The sequence below is a fragment of the Malus domestica genome, chromosome 04 (genome assembly GCF_042453785.1).
Source record: "Malus domestica chromosome 04, GDT2T_hap1".
Lineage (NCBI taxonomy): Eukaryota > Viridiplantae > Streptophyta > Magnoliopsida > Rosales > Rosaceae > Malus > Malus domestica.
The window spans coordinates 28,110,152-28,129,036 of NC_091664.1; the positions used below are offsets into that span (position 1 = coordinate 28,110,152).

At 35.6% G+C, this 18,885-nt stretch overlaps 2 protein-coding genes and 1 non-coding gene across 4 annotated transcripts; 1 reads left to right on the forward strand and 2 right to left on the reverse strand.

Annotated features, from left to right (window-relative positions):
* Positions 1-5,537: 5,537 nt before the first annotated feature.
* Positions 5,538-7,931, reverse strand: LOC103427679 (dormancy-associated protein homolog 3). 2 transcript variants are annotated; one of them, XM_008365747.4, is made up of 3 exons: positions 7,496-7,931; positions 7,033-7,227; positions 5,538-6,029 (listed from the first exon to the last, which is right to left on the reverse strand). In XM_008365747.4, exons 1-3 carry the CDS (start codon positions 7,608-7,610, stop codon positions 5,920-5,922), a joined length of 420 nt encoding a protein of 139 aa, XP_008363969.3. In that variant the 5' UTR covers positions 7,611-7,931; the 3' UTR covers positions 5,538-5,919. The 2 variants fall into 2 exon arrangements, with proteins under 2 accessions (XP_008363969.3, XP_008363970.1); XM_008365748.4 differs by having other exon boundaries at positions 5,538-6,022; positions 7,496-7,862.
* Positions 7,932-8,613: 682 nt separating this feature from the next.
* On the reverse strand, positions 8,614-10,153 carry LOC108172527 (uncharacterized). Its single transcript, XM_017330201.3, has 2 exons — positions 10,012-10,153; positions 8,614-9,087 (listed from the first exon to the last, which is right to left on the reverse strand). The coding sequence occupies exon 2, from the start codon at positions 9,083-9,085 to the stop codon at positions 8,744-8,746; it is 342 nt and encodes a 113-aa protein (XP_017185690.1). The 5' UTR covers positions 9,086-9,087; positions 10,012-10,153; the 3' UTR covers positions 8,614-8,743.
* Positions 10,154-14,943: 4,790 nt separating this feature from the next.
* MIR164D (microRNA MIR164d) lies at positions 14,944-15,078 on the forward strand. The gene has a single exon (NR_120880.1). It is a non-coding gene; the product is annotated as a microRNA MIR164d (primary transcript).
* The last annotated feature ends 3,807 nt before the right edge of the window (positions 15,079-18,885 follow it).

Consider the following 18,885-nt stretch of genomic DNA (forward strand, 5'->3'; position numbering starts at 1 on the left):
ATCTTCACACGTAACATCAACTTTCCAGATACCACAGACCACTTTTTCAAAGTGCTCTGACAAAGTTAAAATACGTGAATCTTACAGCTCCCACTACATTGCTATGACCGAGAAGGGTAAAGGAATAGCGTCACTACTCGTTGTTGGGACAATTCCTATATATGTCGACCTCCATCATCCACAGCCAGGCAAACCTGCAAATAAATAAAAAAATGCTCAACTTTTCTTCACATCCGAGAGGGCACTCTAAGTAGAGTCTCTAAAAAATACTCAGCTTCTTTTTCCCCCGATAATACCTCTGCAAACAAGCTACACCAGAACAAGAATATCTCATATCATCAAGGTTAAAAGCAAGAGTATCTCATATCAAGCTTTTTCCCTGTCTTTTCCTTTACCCTTGTTCTTACCTGCAAGACAAGGAGAAATAGAGCAATCAGTCAGCACTTGGAATTAAGCTTCCAGTCAGGAACTGACTGCCTGGAACCCCTTGCTTGATTACTTAACTGGCATTGCTCTCGAGTACTCATCTTCAACAGCTTGTGCTTCTAGAAAAGATACCACATCTGCCTGAGGAATAGATAGAGCAAGTGAGAAGAATACAAGAAAGCATGTGGAGACAAGCGCAACAGAACACATATCGATTCATCTATTACTTTGTCAACAACAAAAGTATCCCATATCATCAAGGTCGAACACACCCTTGATTTGATGGACTTGTTTTGACCCTCAAATTCTTGAGTTGGCCTTATACTCTAGAGGAAACCAGAAAACCCTCCAGCCCAGTTCAAGAATAAGTCAGTGGAAAGTTACTTCTTCAAAAGCAAAAGTATCTCATATCATCTCTTCTCCTTTTTCTTCTCTTTATCCTTCTTGCTACCTACAAGATAGGGAGAATGAGAACAATCAGCCGGAACTTGAAATCAAACTTCTGATATGGGACTGATTACTTAGAACTCTAATTGCTTACCTTGTCTGTCACCTCTTTCGGCATATCTCCTAGCTTGGCGACTTGGGGGACTCATATTACATGGTTTGTATCACGCTTGACCAAGCCTGAAACTACAAGTAAGCTTCAAGTGAAATTGATACATTACCTTGTGCATCTTCATCGGTTAATGATACCACACCTGGATGGATGAAAAGTACTTCCAGATAAGATATCATATCTACCTACGAGACAGATAAGGCAAGTGAAAACGATACCACACTTCGGTACTTAGAAGTTTCATGATTACTCAGCAGCTTGGATCTTACAAGTCCCCAACCGAGGAGCTTCCCTCACTCGGGAACTTAGGGGAGTATTGTTTGTCCCATACTTGACCAATCACGAAACTACCGATCACCAATCAACTTTATACTGAGAGTTTCCTTCCAACCAGGAGGCTAATCACAGCGCGACACGCGTCGACATCAGAAGCTAATCATAGCGCGACACGTGTCAACATCAGAAGCTAATCACAACACGACACGTGTTAATATCATAACAAAGCTAGAAACTCTCTTCTATAAAAGGAGATCATTCTCCCATAATATTTTCCAATGTCATTTGTACTAAATCTTTCACTAGTACTCACTAAAAGAGAGCTTGAACTTATGTACTTGTGTAAACCCTTCACAATTAATGAGAACTCCTTTACTCTGTGGACGTAGACAATCTGGGTGAACCACGTACATCTTGTGTTTGCTTCCCTGTCTCTATCCATTTACATATTTATCCACACTAGTGACCGAAGCAATCTAGCGAAGGTCACAAACTTGACACTTTCTGTTGTACCAAAGTCCTCACTGATTTTGTGCATCAACAACCAGGATTTGTTTGAATGATCAAACCCAGATAGATTGGCTGCAGTCATCAAAGCATCCCTCCACTTGTGCACCTTGTCGATACAGTTAGTGAATCGTTTTTCAAGTTGAGCAAATGCATCTGCATAACTCCCGTGTTGTTTTTGTACATTAGATGGATCGATGTCGTAGAATACGGGTATAACCATCCGGCCTTCTCTGTTGTTGCATTTTAGTATATGCACAAGCTCATCCAAACACCATGCGGAAGAAGCATAGTTTTGCTAGAAAATGATCGCCGAGATGGTGGATTTCTCGATTGCTTCTAGAAGGGCAGGTTCGATTTCTTCTCCTCTCTGAAGTCTATTATCAATGTAGGTTTCAACTTTCTTATGAAGTAAGGTAACATGAAGATGGCTGGTAATACTAAGGATGGCTGGTAATACCAAGGCAGGTGTCCTCACATCTGAAATTGATAAACACATCGTACTTTTCTCGACATGGGGGGTTATCAGCATCATCATCATCATCCTTAACAGCAGCAGAATCAGCCGCAGGAGACGAAGAAGAAAATGATTTGCAGCACATTTACAACAGAGTCCCGATGGCGATGATGATGATGTTGAAAACTTGAATCAAGGCAATCAACTTCATCTCTCTATTAGGTATGTGCACAAGGTTACAAATGTTTCAGAAGGACAAAAATTGAAAATATGGAAAGACAAGGATTAGTCACTTTCACATACTTAAAAAATAATGAACACAACTTGGTTGCTGTAAATTCAGCAGCCGGTCTTGCTTACAACCAATTTAGGATGAACACGTGTCCAAGTTTTGATTTTTCAATCAAAAAATTAGACACGTGTCCATTCCGGATTGTTTGTAAGTAGGACCAGCTGCTGAATTCTTCAGCACCCAAGTTCTTTCCAAAAATAATTTGAATAATACTTAAATATTCCCTAGTAAGTATTTTATGTACTCACGCAGTTGACAAGTGTTTTTTGTTTTAAAAGCCCAAGAAAAATTAATGACATGTACATTATATTATACAAGAATAAAACATGTGTTAATTTATCATTGGACAAAATTAAGAGGTGAGTACTCCTTAGTGGAAAAGGATCCTCTCAAGATTTTCTTTGTGGAAATCCGAAGATCCATCAATCACGATTGTTCATCGTACATCGTGCAATTAGTTTTTGTTCGATATTATTTATATTTAATTTTAAGTTTAAAATTTGAAATGATTTTTAAACGCACGATGTACGATGACGATCGTGATTGATGAATCCCCCGATCCCCACAAAGAAGATCCGAAGATAATCTTTTTTTCTCATTAGTGAGTACACAAATATTGTCCTCATAATTATATTTTGCTTTCACAGTTTCTTAAATATGTTACAAAATGCATGTATAATGACTACATGTCCATTGGGAAGAAGCAGCAGTGGCAATATCCATTACCTTGAATTAGCTTTTGGCTACATGCACAACGTTTCAAAGGCTCGAAAACAAACGAGTGAGAGATGAACGAAAGTGGAAAATGGGGCACATGATACGCACATATTTTATTTATAAAAAAAAAAAACAAAAAAAAACTATAATTTAAAGAAAGATATTCATATATTTGCAATCTTAATATGAACAACGTCATCTCTGCTTGTAAGGGAAGACAATTGATCAAGGGAGGCAGATTGTCTGCCACCTCTTTAGGAATATCAATGAGTAGAGATGAATACTTATAAAAGTATACAAAGGGGCACATGGGATGGGCCCCTCCCTTTTCGCTCTTTGCGTGCACAGTTGTAAAGTTTTCCAGTTAGAGTTGGTTAGGTATTATTGTGTTTTGAAAAAAAAAAACTGTTTCTGTTATGTTGTAAGAATAAATTCATTTTTACTGTTTCACGTTTTTAGTTTATTTTTATCCAAAATTGTGAAAATAAGCTGCTTTTGAGTGTTTACCAAACACTTTTTTGAGCTCAATTTTTTTATACCCATTTTTTATATATAAAATACATCAGTATCAAACCACTATTTAATACTTTATACTTTTGTTCTTATTGTTATTAAAAGTTGAGTGTGTATAATTTTGTCCTTTCTATTAAATAAGTTGTTGAGTGCTTTTGATTAAGAAAAAAATTGTTGACGCCTTTTTAATTAAATTGCCGTTATTTTTTTAGTAAATTACAAATTAGGCCCACCAAGAAGGTTGGGATCACTTTCATGTTGAATCATTTGTTTGATATATTTGGACGAATAAATGATTTCTGATTCGAGACTTATGTAAGTCTTTATTAACTGTTTACGTAGTAGGTGCAAATTCCACTTTTTAAAAGTGTAATCAAATCACACCTAAATTTCAATAAGACATAAAAAATTTACAACTTAAATTGTTAAAAGTTAATGTTTCGTTTGCATTTACCAACTCTACTTTGGTTTTCAGGTAACCTTCAACAAAAATTTGATGACAATTTTTCTAGCAAAAGAACTTTTACTACATTTGTTTCAACAAAACATAATTGACAGCAACTACGAAACTAACAGATGTTAAAACCTAACCTTAATCTACAAGCATTCCTCGTTTGTCTTCATGATTGACTGTCCCTCGTTATCTCATTTATTTTTCTTTAATCTCTCTTCTTTTCAATTTTTATTCGTTTGTTATGTATCGTTTAGTGCACCGAAAAAAATGGTTAAATCTTGCATATAATGAATCTTTCAACGGCTATATCTTGTATAAAACTTGTATTTTAATGGTATACATCATTTTAACCGAACTTCTTTTTTTTCGCATATTTAACCAAACTTTTTTTATTTTTCTTGCTGTTTTAATATTGGATAATAAAATATTTAGTATTGACACTCCACAAGTGTAGTGTCAACTTCCCAACAGGATCCTCTTCGGATCCTTTTGGTGAAGATCTTGGGAATTCGTGAATCGTGTTCGTTCATCGTACATCGTGTGGTCAGTTTTTGTTAGGTACTGTTTGTGTTTAATTTTAAATAAAAATATTTAAAATGATTTCTGACCGCACGATGTACGGACACGATTCACGGATCCCCAAGATCCTCACAAAGAGGATCAGGCGAGGTTCCGGATTCATCAACTTCAACTCTCATATTTTTCACTCCTCCACTTCAACTCCAATCGTCCAATGACCCTTGGAATGCCAAGAAAGATGTATATATGTACGCAATTTAGTACTACGGTCTATTGTTATTTTTCTTAACTTGTAGATAAGAAATTTTAGGTTCAATTCTTGCTAAAAACAAATTTGAACCACATTATTATGGCTGACTTATGATGAGATTTAGCCGACTAATATCATTTGTTAAAAATAAAATAAAACGATGTAAGTACAAAATCTTTTTGTGCTCATCAAGCGTATGATGAAATGCTTTTTAAAAAGGGAGTTTTAACGAAAAACCCACGGTACTGTTCACTTTAACGAAAAACCACATTTTTACACTAAAAAATCAAACCTGGTACTATTCACTTTACCCTTTATTTTGTCCTTATCATTAAAACTCAAAGTTTTCAAACCCTTTTCATTAGTTTTCCTTTTTAAAAATGACACGACACTCATGTCCACAACACTTGACATGAAATCTTAACATCATTCGGCAAATTGCTTTGACATTTGTCGAATGAACGCATATACCACTACGCGCTCAACAAATTTCCTTATTGAATTTTGTTTTTTTTTTTGCGTGCACGGTTTCCGTCTAAAACGAGTAATATTGACACAAGCAGCAGATTATAGATATAATACAGTTTTCTTATTCAAACACCAAAGCAGGAACTTGCAAGGGAAAACCAAGCACACTCAATTTACATTTACAGATAACAGCAGAGATAGCAACTCCAACTCCAAATCCATCGGCATTCTCACATCTTACAAACAACTACTACTATATTTATATAGTCGCGCACTCACTAGATTGCAACCCAGAACAAACAACACCCAAACCCTAGCATACAAAATGCTTACTTATATCAATACATTATTAGCACGTGGAAACCCCTAATTAAACAGCTTCTTCTTCCCTCCGGCCATGCATGGCTGATCCGTCCACAGAAAACACGTTCATTTCATCTCATGGATGATTTCGATTGGACAAGAACGCAGTTTTCATATGTCACACGTCGCAAGGAGAACGGGCGCTCCTTCCTCCAACGACCTCGCTCGCCTTCTCGTATGCATCCGACGCTGACCTCCTTCGAAACCGCCCGAATGGCTCCCTGCCACCTAAAACCACCATCAATACAACACTATCAACATTTGCTTAGGAACACTGCTCGACTCGTTACAATGCACTTAAGAATCACTAACAATCAGACACGAATCACTATAATCTGACACGTACGCAAAAACATACTCATTACAAAGAATAGTTCTTTATGCACCTTGTTAACTACATTATTCATAATTGTTACAAAATGGCAACAAAAAATCTGGCTTAAGAATGTAAAGGTTTGTTTGGTCCTCTACTTGAATCCAACTTTTTAAACTAAAAAATAAGTTTCAAGTTTTAAACCATAAAAACTTATTTAGTATGACTATTTTCAAAAACTGAACTCAAGATTAACTAAATAATATAGTCTATTCTTTAAAAACATAAAAAGTTGATTTTTAGAGTTTATAAACTTAAATTCATTCGTTTCTTTTCTTTCACTCCAAATCTATCTCTCATTTTTTCTTTCTCTCCTTTTTTTCTTTTACCTTTTTCATCTCTCCTTCGATCCGTTCTCTTCATTCTCTTCTTTTTTTATCTCACTCCTCTTTCTTTCTATCTCATCCGATTCTCCCTTCTTTTTCTTTTCTTCAATCATCTCTTACTTTATTCCCCCCCTCCTCTCTTTCTCCCTCTCCTGCTACCCTCTTTTTTTTTATCTCTTTATTTAGTTTAAACCGTAAGATTTAAAAATTTTAAATCACAAACCAATCAAGTTTTTCAGTCTTAAATAAAATTGTTATTAATTAATGTTTTTAAAAAATATTTAGAGAAATGATAAAAAATTCAGATACGATATCAAATAAGCCTCAAGATTTGATGGTATTTTCAACAAGGGCATAAACGTCAGTTAACAAAGAAATCTATACCAAATTCTAGAACATAGATATTAAGTTAAATTACTACCACACCCTTGTCTCCCAAACACATCAGTGAAGAGTGGAGGCTCCACCATTTGTGGAAACTTGGTCCCACATGCAATGAGGCAGAGGCATATCTGCCATTTCAAATGCTTACCAGAAAACGGGGACACCGGCGGCGTAGACCCAGCTGGCGAAATTGGAGAAGAAACCCCAGCTGGCGAAACCGGAGCTGATCCGCCGTTAGCGCTCCCATAACCTGGGGGCTTCACTATCATAATACTCCGCGTAATTTTCGCCTCTTCCGGCGAATTCCCACCCAACGATCTTACGCTTCCGCCATCTGACGATCCTAATTCAACCAAACCAAACCAAAACAAACAATTAAACTTCCAACAAGATTGCCACCCCTAATTAATAACAGCCGCATGATCTCAACACTTTCATGTTTCGATTTCATTTTCAACCGTTCGATCTATTTGCAAATGATCTGAGATTTTCGATTAAAAGCTTTTATTCCTGGAGAATTTAACGTAAAATTGGTAAAGGTTTAGCAGTTAGTTGCGTTCAACACGTGTGCCAACACGCGCCGCCAGAAAAATACTAAAACGACGACGCACCAGTGGCGGAGCTGGACCGGAAACTGAAGGTTTTGTGCTTGCGAAGTTTCCCAAGACCGCTGTCGGGCTGAGGCCCGGCGAGGGTGTCGTCCCAAAGCTGATCAAGTAGGCCCATGTTCCTGAAGGATCGGCGTAGGATAGCAGATCAGGCGTACTTTAACGACTTTGGTAGTGGGATTGGACTGGAGACTAGAGAGGGAGTGAAACGAGGAGATCGGGTAGTTATTTATCGGCGGCGTGGGCGTTAAAGGTCGAACAAGTATTCAGATCCAGAGAGATCTGGAACGTTCGTCGGATCGAGAGGGAGTGCTGATGTTGCGTGTAGATCGAGAAGCGCATAGTTGGGGATAAGATCGATGTGACAGACGCGGACCCAAGGCTAATGGGTGATTTTAAGGGCGGCTATCTCACGTGAGTTAGTGAGAGTGAAGATACTAGAATGCCCTCAACTTTATCCGGATTTATATTAAGTTTGACTCGGTATGAATTCAGGATTATCTTACCGTTTAACGACAATTCTTATGCTTACTTCGTCGGAGTATGTTTTGTATGCATGGCTCATCAAAATAGGTTTGACTCCACGTTTGCGTTCTCCATTGGAGATGATCTAATAAGAGCATTCACTCTAACATTTGCTCATGTTTCGTTAGGGTACATCCGACTTGGACGGTAAGATGATGATATCAAATAAACCAATCACGAGATGTCACGTAAGTTAAAACATATGTTGACGTGTGATAGATTTGAAATACTGCTATCGAGCCAGGTTGCGCACTCCATCCAATTGGACTTGGTTTGTTTGCTAATTGCGCTCATTAGCTTCTGGGCCTGCCACTTGGATTTGGTCCGGGCTGTTTGATCCAATACCAAAATAAAAATCAAATTCAATCCGTCCAATCTCTTCGTCCATGTTAGTTGTCTTCAATCAGAATTCAGAACCATGAAACATCCTATAAGTTACACTTCTGCTCATAGACGCTTTATCTTCTGTTAGCGCTTCTCCGTTACATAAGCACCTTTGGTTATTTATGTCACACACCAGAATCGCTTTCTGTTTCTCGAAAACTCTTTCAACCCCGAATATGCCCTAAAACCAAGCTGATGATATAATGACTCTCGTGATCACAACTTATAAGGTGCATTTAGATGAATAATGTTATCGAAATCAAAACCAACATCCAACGAGAACATTATATCGAGAATCAAAAGTCACTGACTACCGTAATGTAAGCAAACTCGAACGATTCATTAGAGTAGTTTGACACCTGCTTCGACCACACTGTCAATGACAGCTTTAACCTTACCGTGATATTTCTGTTCTTTCTTCAAGTGGACAGATACAGCGGGAATGTTTTTGAGCAGCAAGCGCTCCCCCAATATCTTCCCTATCTTTGCAGCAGCAGCAACGTCCCGCTGTATCTCCATGCTTTCTCTCAAGGCCTTTTCCTGGGAGCTTGCAGAAGAGGCTACAGTGGCAGTTGGTGTGTGGATCACCTGGGCACTTACGTATTTGTTTGTAAAGTGCATTTTCAGAAGATACGGCTTTAGATACTTTGTGATACTTGGTGGCCTGACCGGGGGAATACCCATCTCTGTTTGCAAATAAGTCAGAACTTCAATCAAAAATGTTTAACTGAAAATTTTGACTATCTATGGACCGCGATTAGGCACTCGAAAAATGAAACACGAACAAAAACATCGGATTTATTTAGAACTAGACTAGTACTAGAAGTAGAAAAATTAAGAAACAATGCAGTATTACCATCATATATAACTCCTATCATGCAGCAAAACATCAAAAAACAAACCAAAGCTACTAATTTAGGTAGCGATTGAAGGGAATTCCTCGATTTCCCTCGATTTCCACGGGCTCTACAATTCGGTAAATCAAACCAAAACTCCCAAAAGATCTTCGGTTCAAACTTTCCAACCTGAATATACTCTCTATCCCTATGCCTCTATGGTACCTACACCTACACAAAGTATGTGAACCCCTATGATTGTATAGGATTCAAACCATACCGTGGCATGTATCAGATCAAAGGAAGAGACATAAAAGCTCGAAGGAAGCGATTGAAATTGATTGCTCAATGTTTGGTTCTATTGGTTTTTCATTCGCAACTTCTATCAAACAATTGGTGTGCAACTTCTTAACCTCCAAACTTAGACGAAATGCGCTTAAAGTAATCGGTTTCACGACATGGGTTCTTCCTAATGCAACACCTAGTACACGAAGAACGACACTTTACATTATATTAATCTCTGTTTAATAACCAGGAATTTAAAATAAAACCCAAAATGAAATGGGTACTGAAATTTAACCAAGAAAAAACCAATTTCTCCCATCACAATTCGCACAAAATGAGAGTTGGGCTGAATAGACTGAAGGGAAGAAATATATAGATTTCGATTTTCAATTTTTCCTGGATTTTCTGGGGAACCAAACAGAACCTTGACTGCCCGTTTGAGAGATTTAGGTTCCGAAAATAAGATCAAGAGAGAAGTGAGTCGCTTACCAAATCGGATGTCTCGCAAAGGAAGATTGAAGCGATAGATTCAGAACCCACTGAAGTGCTCAAAGTTCAGGACTTTCGAAAACGGTTTGATACTTTGATCGGCCAAAACGAAGCAGTAGAGGTTTAGTACGCTTTTTCTTTCTTTGTTTTCTATTTTCTGATGGGAAGAGAAATTACAGATCGAGAAAATTAAAAGAAAATTGTTTGAAAACTTTAAGTTTTAACGATAACGATTAAATAAATGATAAAGTAAATAGTATGTTATTGACTTTTTAATGTAAAAATATGATTTTTCGTTAAATTGAACAATACCAAGAGTTATTTTGTTAAAGTTCTCGAAAATTAAGGCAAAAATTGTTGGGCCATTTTTTACCGGGATATTTGACTTCGGACTTTTTTATTTTTAGGTGAGAAGCTCACAACGTAGATCTGAGAAAATAAGAGTTTAAATATTTTAATCTTATTTTAGTTAGTACCGATATTTTATGATAAAACTTTATACCTAACGGATTGTAGGTGTGACCTACTAATTAGATCTCACCTGAGAGGTGGGGATAATATTAGTATTGTTGGAGGCGTGGGTCTTTTGCCCGTCACTTTAAGTTTCACAAGAAGTTTGGGCATGTTTTTGACAGTGTTGGTTATAATTTTACAGCAAAGAATTGGTGTTATACCACTCGCCTCTGAGACTTTATTACCTCTTCTTTCCGAGAACGAAGGGACTCGATCGTTTTTTGTAAACAATCATTGAGAGTTTAATTTAGTTACCATAACATATCAATTCGAACAATGCAAGCAGTTCATTGTTTTATCAAGGTATAAAACACATGACATGCGTAATCTTTCTTTCACATACATTTTGTGTTTTCAAAAGTATGATAATAAAAATTGAAATGTAAACTTGGAGGTGAAATAACTAAAAATGAAAAGAAAGTCGTGAAGATTACACGTCAAATTGTATCCTTAAACATAACATAAAGTTGATGCTAAGAGCTTAATTAGGAGTTCATCATCAGCTATCTGACTTAGCAGAACTCCCACTCCTCATAATGTAAAAATATCGATGTGCTAAAAAAAAATTTACTTGATTTATAATGATATGTTTATAAATGAAGAGTGCATTGAAAATTTGTAATGTGAGGGCAATTAGCTAGGAGGAAAGCACGTATTTGTTTTTTTTTTTTTAATTATGTCCAGGCGCTAGACGGTGGCCAACTGTCCCAATTAATGCTTAGACGTTTGAAAATTAAAAAAGACCGCTTAGGCACCCACCTAGCCTGCCCATACCCACCTAAGCACCCACTTAGGTTACGACTCACTTAGACAGTTAATAGATAACTTTCATTTTGTATTTTAAATTTTTCAATAAATTGTAAGTGATTTGTTGAACACTAAAATGAACACATATTATATGTTTGTTCCCATGTTTTCATTATGTTTCAATACTTCATAATATATATGTTATTCGATTTTGTAATTTATAATGAAATTATATATATATATATATAAACTGGTATTTATTTACATAAAATATAATAAATTTACTTAAATTCGCCTATGCTTCTTCTAGCCGCCTAGGCCTCCTCCCCAATCCACCTCCGACAAACGCCTAACATCTTTTAGAACATTGGTTTAAACAACATTTTTAGTCATTTATAAGTTCTTTCAAATGAGCCCATAGCATTATAAGCTTATATAAGGATTTTTCGAAGTCTTTGAGATGAGGGGAAAATTGAAGGTAGATTCTTTCTCTCTCTCTCCCCTCCTTCTACAGTTTTTTTTCTTTTTTCTTACTCTCTTTACAAAGATGAAATCTTAAATGTTGAAATAAAAAACGAGAGAAGATGTGGAAAAAAAAAAAGAACTTTAACGAAAAGCTTCTAGTACTATTTATTCTAACAAAAAATTATATTTTTATTTTAAAAAGTTAATTATGGTACTATTCATATATTTTTATACTAAAAAGTCAATTCTGGTATTATTCACTTTATCTTTTATTGACTTTATCGTTAAAACTCAAAATTTTCAAATCATTTTTATTAATTTTTCTTAAAAAGAAAAAAGAAAAAAAGAATCCATTTCCGAAGAGAGCTACTCCTAGCAAAGACAGGGTAATCATATCCACCTAGGGACTCACCCTGCTCTCCCCAAAACCAACACAAGAATCAAATACTTTTGCTCCCAACACGCAAACCCTCAACAGCCAGTGTCATGTTGTCATTCACTCACTATCCTCCTTGTCTTGCCATGCAGATGCAGTGTACCATTTTCACCCAGCTTTCACTCTTCATCCTAATCATGGATTCAAGGTCATTGCTTGGTCAAATATGTCATCAAGTATGGTACCGGGAAGATTATCTGCAAACGTGCCAATGAAAATTCAGGCAAATTTTACATCTTTTTGGTACACAGAATTGGATCGTGGGACCTAAGAAGCATCCCAAATCTATAACAAGCAACGATATTTGATATTTTATTTATAATTCCAAACAATACAAAAGTGTCAATTGGTAACGATATTCCAATGATCAAGAAAATAATTTGTAGATGAATTTACACAAACAAAAAGCACCCAAATTTATAATCATCAAACAACGGTTTTGAAGGAAAAAAAAAAGAAAAAAAGTACATACAAATTAATTACAAAGCGTTTGGGGAGGTGTACGCGTTAAGTAGGGTGCTTGCTCGCATCATCCGCATGGCAATCTCGTAACCAAGTGAAGCCCATGCATGCATTGCAGACAAAACTATTTTGAATTCGAGTGAGACCTTAATACATGAAGTCCTGCCTAATTATGAGGGAGAGTTTTCAATTACCATGTTCGGACGACTTTACTCAAGATTTTACCCAAGATTTTCTAGTTGGAGGGAGCTCTATTTCGCAAATTGGCGGCAGGATGTACGTACCACCCCCACAAAGTGACGTTCATTGTTCACTGAAAATATCTCAAGGTGACTTGATCAAACAGGTAATCATGAAAGGGGCAAGAATATTCAATGTAGAATTCGAGAGATTTCAACGGATTTTTATGGAGTCTAATTGATTTGTAGAGATTTCATGTAAAATTTTAATTTAATTCCTTCGAAATCTCATGGAGAGAGGTGTGATTTGTATATGCTTAAAATACACTACAAAATCTCTCAAATTCCCTCAAATTCCTCAACTTTTTCAAATTCTTTAAAATCAAATTCTAATTGAATACACCTGAAATGTTATAATTTTTTTTTTTAAATTCTAATTGAATACATCCAGATTTCTAAATTTTTTAATAAACTATCTTAAAATCCTGATTGAATACACATTGAATTTTAGATAATCACTTAAAATTCCAATGGAATACCCCTAGATTCATTAAAAGAATTAAAATCCCTCAAAATCCTAATTGAATACACCTCCCTAAGATTCATTGAGTCGGAACGGATCCTTTTTTTGAGAATCCTAAGGATCCGGTGATCAAGATCATTCATCGTACATCATGCGGTCAAACATCATTTTAAAATTTAAAATTAAATATAAATAGTACTTAACAAAAACTGACTGCACGATGTATGATGAACGATTCTAATCACAGGATCCCTAGGATTTCCAGGAAAAGAATCTGACGATGATCCTTTTCCCATGAGCCAATATCATACGGAAAACTAATGAAAAAAGACTTGAAAACTTAAAGTTTTAATCAAAATGACAAAAATGTGATGTAAGTGAATAGTATCAGAGTGATTTTTTAGAGTAAAAATATCATTTTCGTTAAAAATGAATAGTACTGCTCCCAATATCATACGCAGGGTCAAATCTATTATAATGCCATGCCATCAAACTTCTGTTCATTAAGTTGTAAGAAAAGGAAAAGGATCCTCTCTCTGAATCCCTTCCTCCTAATCCACCAGATTCAGGAATCTAGACCATTGAAATTTGATCAAACGACTACAAATAGGGGCTCACTTTAAAAGTTATAATAATTTTAGCCATTAGATCAAATTTCAATGGTGCGGATCTCCGAACTTAATGGATTAGGAGGAAGGGATCCGGAGATGATCTCTTTCTGTAAGAAAACCTACTTTTGTAAATAGTGTGTGGATAAGGATTATCTTTCCTTTTTTTTTCTCTCTCTTGTCCTCTCTTTCTATTTGAACACTCAAAATTTTATCTTTGTAGAGATAGGAAAAAGAAGAAATAAACTGTGAGATGAGAGAGGAGAGGAAGGAGAGGGAAAAAGAGAGGAGAGAAAATCCTTATCTACTGTGTGTTACTTTAGTGAGGGAGGGGAAGAGAGCTATGTCTACGTGTGAGTCCACTGTTTTTGAGTAAATATGTACATTAAACACCTTCAAGTCTTTTTCTTCTTTTTAAATAGTTAAAACAATTCAAGTGGCTGCAAGTGATGCATTATTGCTCGGGGTGAATAAAGCGTTCTTTTCTAAATCACTGTTTTCAAATTGTCTTTTGTATTTGTAATGTAGCTTAGAAGAGTAATATTATTTTGAATAATTAAAGAAACGAATTTCAACGAAAAGTTTTCGGTCCTGTTCATTTTAACGAAAAAATATATTTTTATACTAAAAAGTTAATAATGATACTATTTACTTTACCCTTTATTTTGTTCTTATCGTTAAAACTCAAAATTTTCAAATCATTTTTATTAGTTTTCTTTATAAAAATAAAACCAGGTGAAATCCTTTTATTATTCAAAACTTCGATCCATTGCTTTTACTTGTGAATTCAAATGAGGTATTTAAAGAATGGACACTCCAAGACTCAACGTCTTTACTCTACTTCTGTTCGAGTCTTTCTCTCTCCTAGAGAAATTTGTTTATAAATGCATGGGCTCCCTCACCATTCTGATTCACTTTTTGGTTGAATCAAAACCAGATGGGTCGAGAGTAGCTCTAGGGTTATGGGGGTCTTTGGGAGTTATGGCGGGTAATCGTGCATGGGTGAGTAGCTCCTGTTGGAGAAGCAGGGCACGTGCAAATTCTAGCTCAAGCACTTCCTCCCTGGGAGCTTAGCTTAAGATTTAACAAAGCTTTGCACGTGCTCCCCTTCTCCAACACAAGTTTCTCACCTCACTTCTTCCTCACTCATTTCTGCATGCTCAGCTCGACCAACCAGCCATGTGAACGCTGTACGTACGTATGATAGTAAAGTTAAGGAAAGTAAACGTAGAACTTTCGATTATCTTCTCTTCGCACTTTCTTTTTGGTCTTGGATTTCCACTGCCACGCGACATGGTTCGTTTCATTTGTGTCTTTGAAATATTTACTGACTCTGACTCATATATATGTTTTGGTTCTTATGTAGATCTCCCTCTCTCTCTCTCTCTCTCTCTCTCTCTCTCTCTCTCTCTCTCTCTCTCTCTCTCTCTCTCAGAGCATGAGGATGTCAAATATGGGACGGTGACCATGATCACAAAGACACTGAATTCTGCATGTACAAGACACAGATGAGGCGTGCGGTGCTGTCAATTTTATGGGCGGTTGTATCCATTTCAAGCCCTAAATTTTTTCTTTAAGTTCCCTATAACGCTAGCTTGTATACATTTCTGCTTCAATAATAACCTCACCTCAGCACAATTAGCCTTTTTCTTGTTTTGTTTAGCTAAAAAGAACTTGTTTTAACATTTACTTTTAAGATGCAAGTCACGTAAGAACGGGTACCATCACCGGGTGACTGCGCCCAAAAGGAAAAAAAAAGGATATTATGACGAAACAACAGCTTGAGACAAGAAATTTCTAGTAGGTAAATGTAATTTTTAAGTGGAGAACAATTTTCTTGTAAACTGTGAACCATGCATCCTATATACTAAAGATTATATTGGCTCAGGATGCTTGTCAAGTAAGCAGCTTCAACAATCTAGCTAAATGATGAGGCTTTTTGGTTACTCAATTTAACAAAAAATGCAGAAAAAGTAAGTTCCAACATGCTAGCTAAATGACTAGCTATTTTACTTTGTGTACAGTAACTACTAAATTTAGCTGAGAGAAAGTTAATTTTTTTGCTAATTAAACATTAATAAATATAAAATTGCATTGTTTATGGGGCGTCAAGAGAAGAAAAAGAGCTTGGATTGTTAGGTTTAGAAAATAATAACATTAAAATATTTTAGCTGAAGCTAAAATAGCTAGTATTGTTGAAGGGTTCTGAAAAGCTTTATTTCTTAGAATATAGGAGCTTATTGGCACATCAAAATTACAATTTAAACTAGACGTCACTTATTATACTGATTTTTGGTTAAACTACTGAAGTGACAACTTCTACGTGAATAACGTCCATAGTGAATCAATCTAAATAGAAAACGAATGAAACATTGTCCTATCAATTAAAATCCTAAAAATTAATGTCTCTAGTGCTACTATTTGCAAGAGGTTTGCTCATCCGCACACTTGAATTTGTGGGTTTGTGCACATGATTTGCGTATGACACAGGTAGATATAGTATTGACAATGTATTTAGACCATATTAATAATATTTAAATAGTATCTCATTATTGTAATGTCAATATGGTGAAGTCGCGTCGTCAAATGGGCGCACAAACCATGCATACAACCTTGGTGCGGAGGTGATCATTTCTGCTATTTGCAACGCCAATCAAAAAATTGTGTGATATGCATGATTGTTGGACTAACTTTTTATGAGAAGTAAACTACATTAGTCCCATTTTGTCGTTTGTTTAAAGTCTTCACCACGCCATACTAAATTATGCAAACAGCAAAAGGCCTTCCAAGTCCTCCTCTCTTCCTTTGACCACACTATTCTAACTTAATTAAACACTATACAGGTTAAAGCAAACACACACGTCTGAGACTGACCAGTTTTGACACAAAGATGGCGTAAGGTTTTGTAAATTTGGCAGTCAAAAAGATAGGACTGTGAGCAAAGGGTAGTACTTGCACTTTGCCTAAAAAAGTGGGGGACTGGTTTTTTTATCTTCTCGTTTTTAAGTGCTTTATATAATCTTTTGATTTTGAGAAATGCTAAGTAGAGTCTTAAAAATGAGACTATTAAAGTACTCTTTGCTATTTTATATTTTTAACATAATATTTTATAATTTTAACATAAAAGTTAACGTTAAATTATGAGATGTCAAAGAGTTTATGAAGAGTTTGGATTTGATTTTTGTAGAGTTTTGGAGTGTTGGAAATTGAAGTGAGGAAAGGGGACAAGAAAGAAAGACATGCAGTGCTGCCCTGCCATATATATTGATGAACGAACCTTAAATTGCAAGCAATGCTTTAAACATGAGAGAGGGAAAAGACGACGAGAAGGAATATGTTGTACGTGGGAGTGTTTGTACACGCAACGCACAAATATCAAAGCCTGTAGAAACAACAATCATCATGGTACATGCTTGGTTATTTATGCTTGGTTTTTGGGAGAAATTCGGTTGCAAAATAAGTGTCGCATGGTATATCATTTCATACCTAGTAATTCATGATTTTAACTTCGGAGGGTTTTACAGTAAAATAATTGAAGCTATTTTTTTAGACGGAAAAAGTGCGTACAACGTGGGAAATATTTTCACTTCTTAAAGTGAGGTATTTTGTTGAATACTTTGTATGTAGTCATTTGTCGACTATGCTGCGTATTTATAAACAAATGTCGACAAATGATGAGTGAGTCACATCGAATTCTGTCGACACATATTGTCTAGTGTTGTGTATTGCCGAGTGTAGTCAACGCATGTTGCCGAGCGAACATTTCTTCGAACACTTTGTGGGAACTCTTTGGGTCCTGTACCAAACTAACAATTACCATCTGCCGAGTCCCCGAAGAACTTTCTTAATCATTTTTTGCCGATCTTCAGTGGCCCCAGGACCACACCCTGATCTTATAGTAAATTCGCTATGTTCACATATAATGTAATATTGTTGATATGTCTCACTTATCTTTACTAATTAATAAAACACTCATAGTCAACCAAAATTTTAAGAAATTACTAATTTAACCCTCTAATTAAAAAAAACATAAATAAGAAATATGGGGTAGAAATGTAATTTCATACAACCAAATTTTACTTTTTTTTTTTCAAAATCTCACTTACATGTAATCATAACATATCTCTAATTAAAAAAAAAAAAAACAACTTCTTCCCACTCCCACATTCTCTATCACTCTCTTCCTCTCTCCTTCTATTTCAAAAACAAAAATAAAAAAATTTCTCACACACTTTATGTGTGCACATATGCTAGTATGAATATAAAAATAATACAAACATTCTACAATTAAAATGAAATAATAACACTATACATGAGTAAGATATACCAAAAGATGAGTGGTTGGTCTGCAATAATTCACATGTCATAGTGATTTTTTTTGGTCAAAACATGTCATGATGAAAAAGCAAAAGCAAATTAATTTTACTCTTTTTTTTTCCCATAGGATTTTCCTATTTTATGGTTTCAGAGGCTCCAATCTTTCTTGACCGCGTCATACCATACTGTAGCTTTTTAGAAAAATCTCTTCATCAATCGAGGAACTATTCCCCATCATGCTTATATGTAAGATGGTTAAATAATGAAGTACAGTAGATAATAGGTTTTTTTTGGTTTTAGTTTTAGTTTTTTGTTGTTGTTTTAGTTCCCATGCATTCCCTATCATCAATTCGGCTACCCTCATAGCCGGCTTTGCATGCATGAAGTTGGATTACACTCATGTCTGCTACCTGAGTTAATTTAGGAGATAAATTAGTCGTTTGATCATGCAGATTAAGATAGTTTGTTAGTTAAGAGCATATGGATCCGAGATCCTTAATTCGACTCTCCCCTCCTGCTATTGCTTGTATAAAAGAAATAAGCAAAAATTCATGTATTCAACTGATGAATAACATATATATGCATACGTGTATACCATGGGAAAACTTAAACTGATGAATATCA

What these genes read in the sequence shown, in the direction of transcription:
- LOC108172527 (XM_017330201.3), bottom strand. Translation starts at nt 9,085, where the DNA reads ATGGGTATTCCCCCGGTCAGGCCACCAAGTATCACAAAGTATCTAAAG.
- LOC103427679 (XM_008365747.4), bottom strand. Translation starts at nt 7,610, where the DNA reads ATGGGCCTACTTGATCAGCTTTGGGACGACACCCTCGCCGGGCCTCAG. An exon ending in CCGGTCCAGCTCCGCCACTG is followed by an intron (nt 7,228 to 7,495) that starts GTGCGTCGTCGT and finishes TGGTTGAATTAG; the next exon opens with GATCGTCAGATGGCGGAAGC. An exon ending in GCCGGTGTCCCCGTTTTCTG is followed by an intron (nt 6,030 to 7,032) that starts GTAAGCATTTGA and finishes TGGTGGTTTTAG; the next exon opens with GTGGCAGGGAGCCATTCGGG.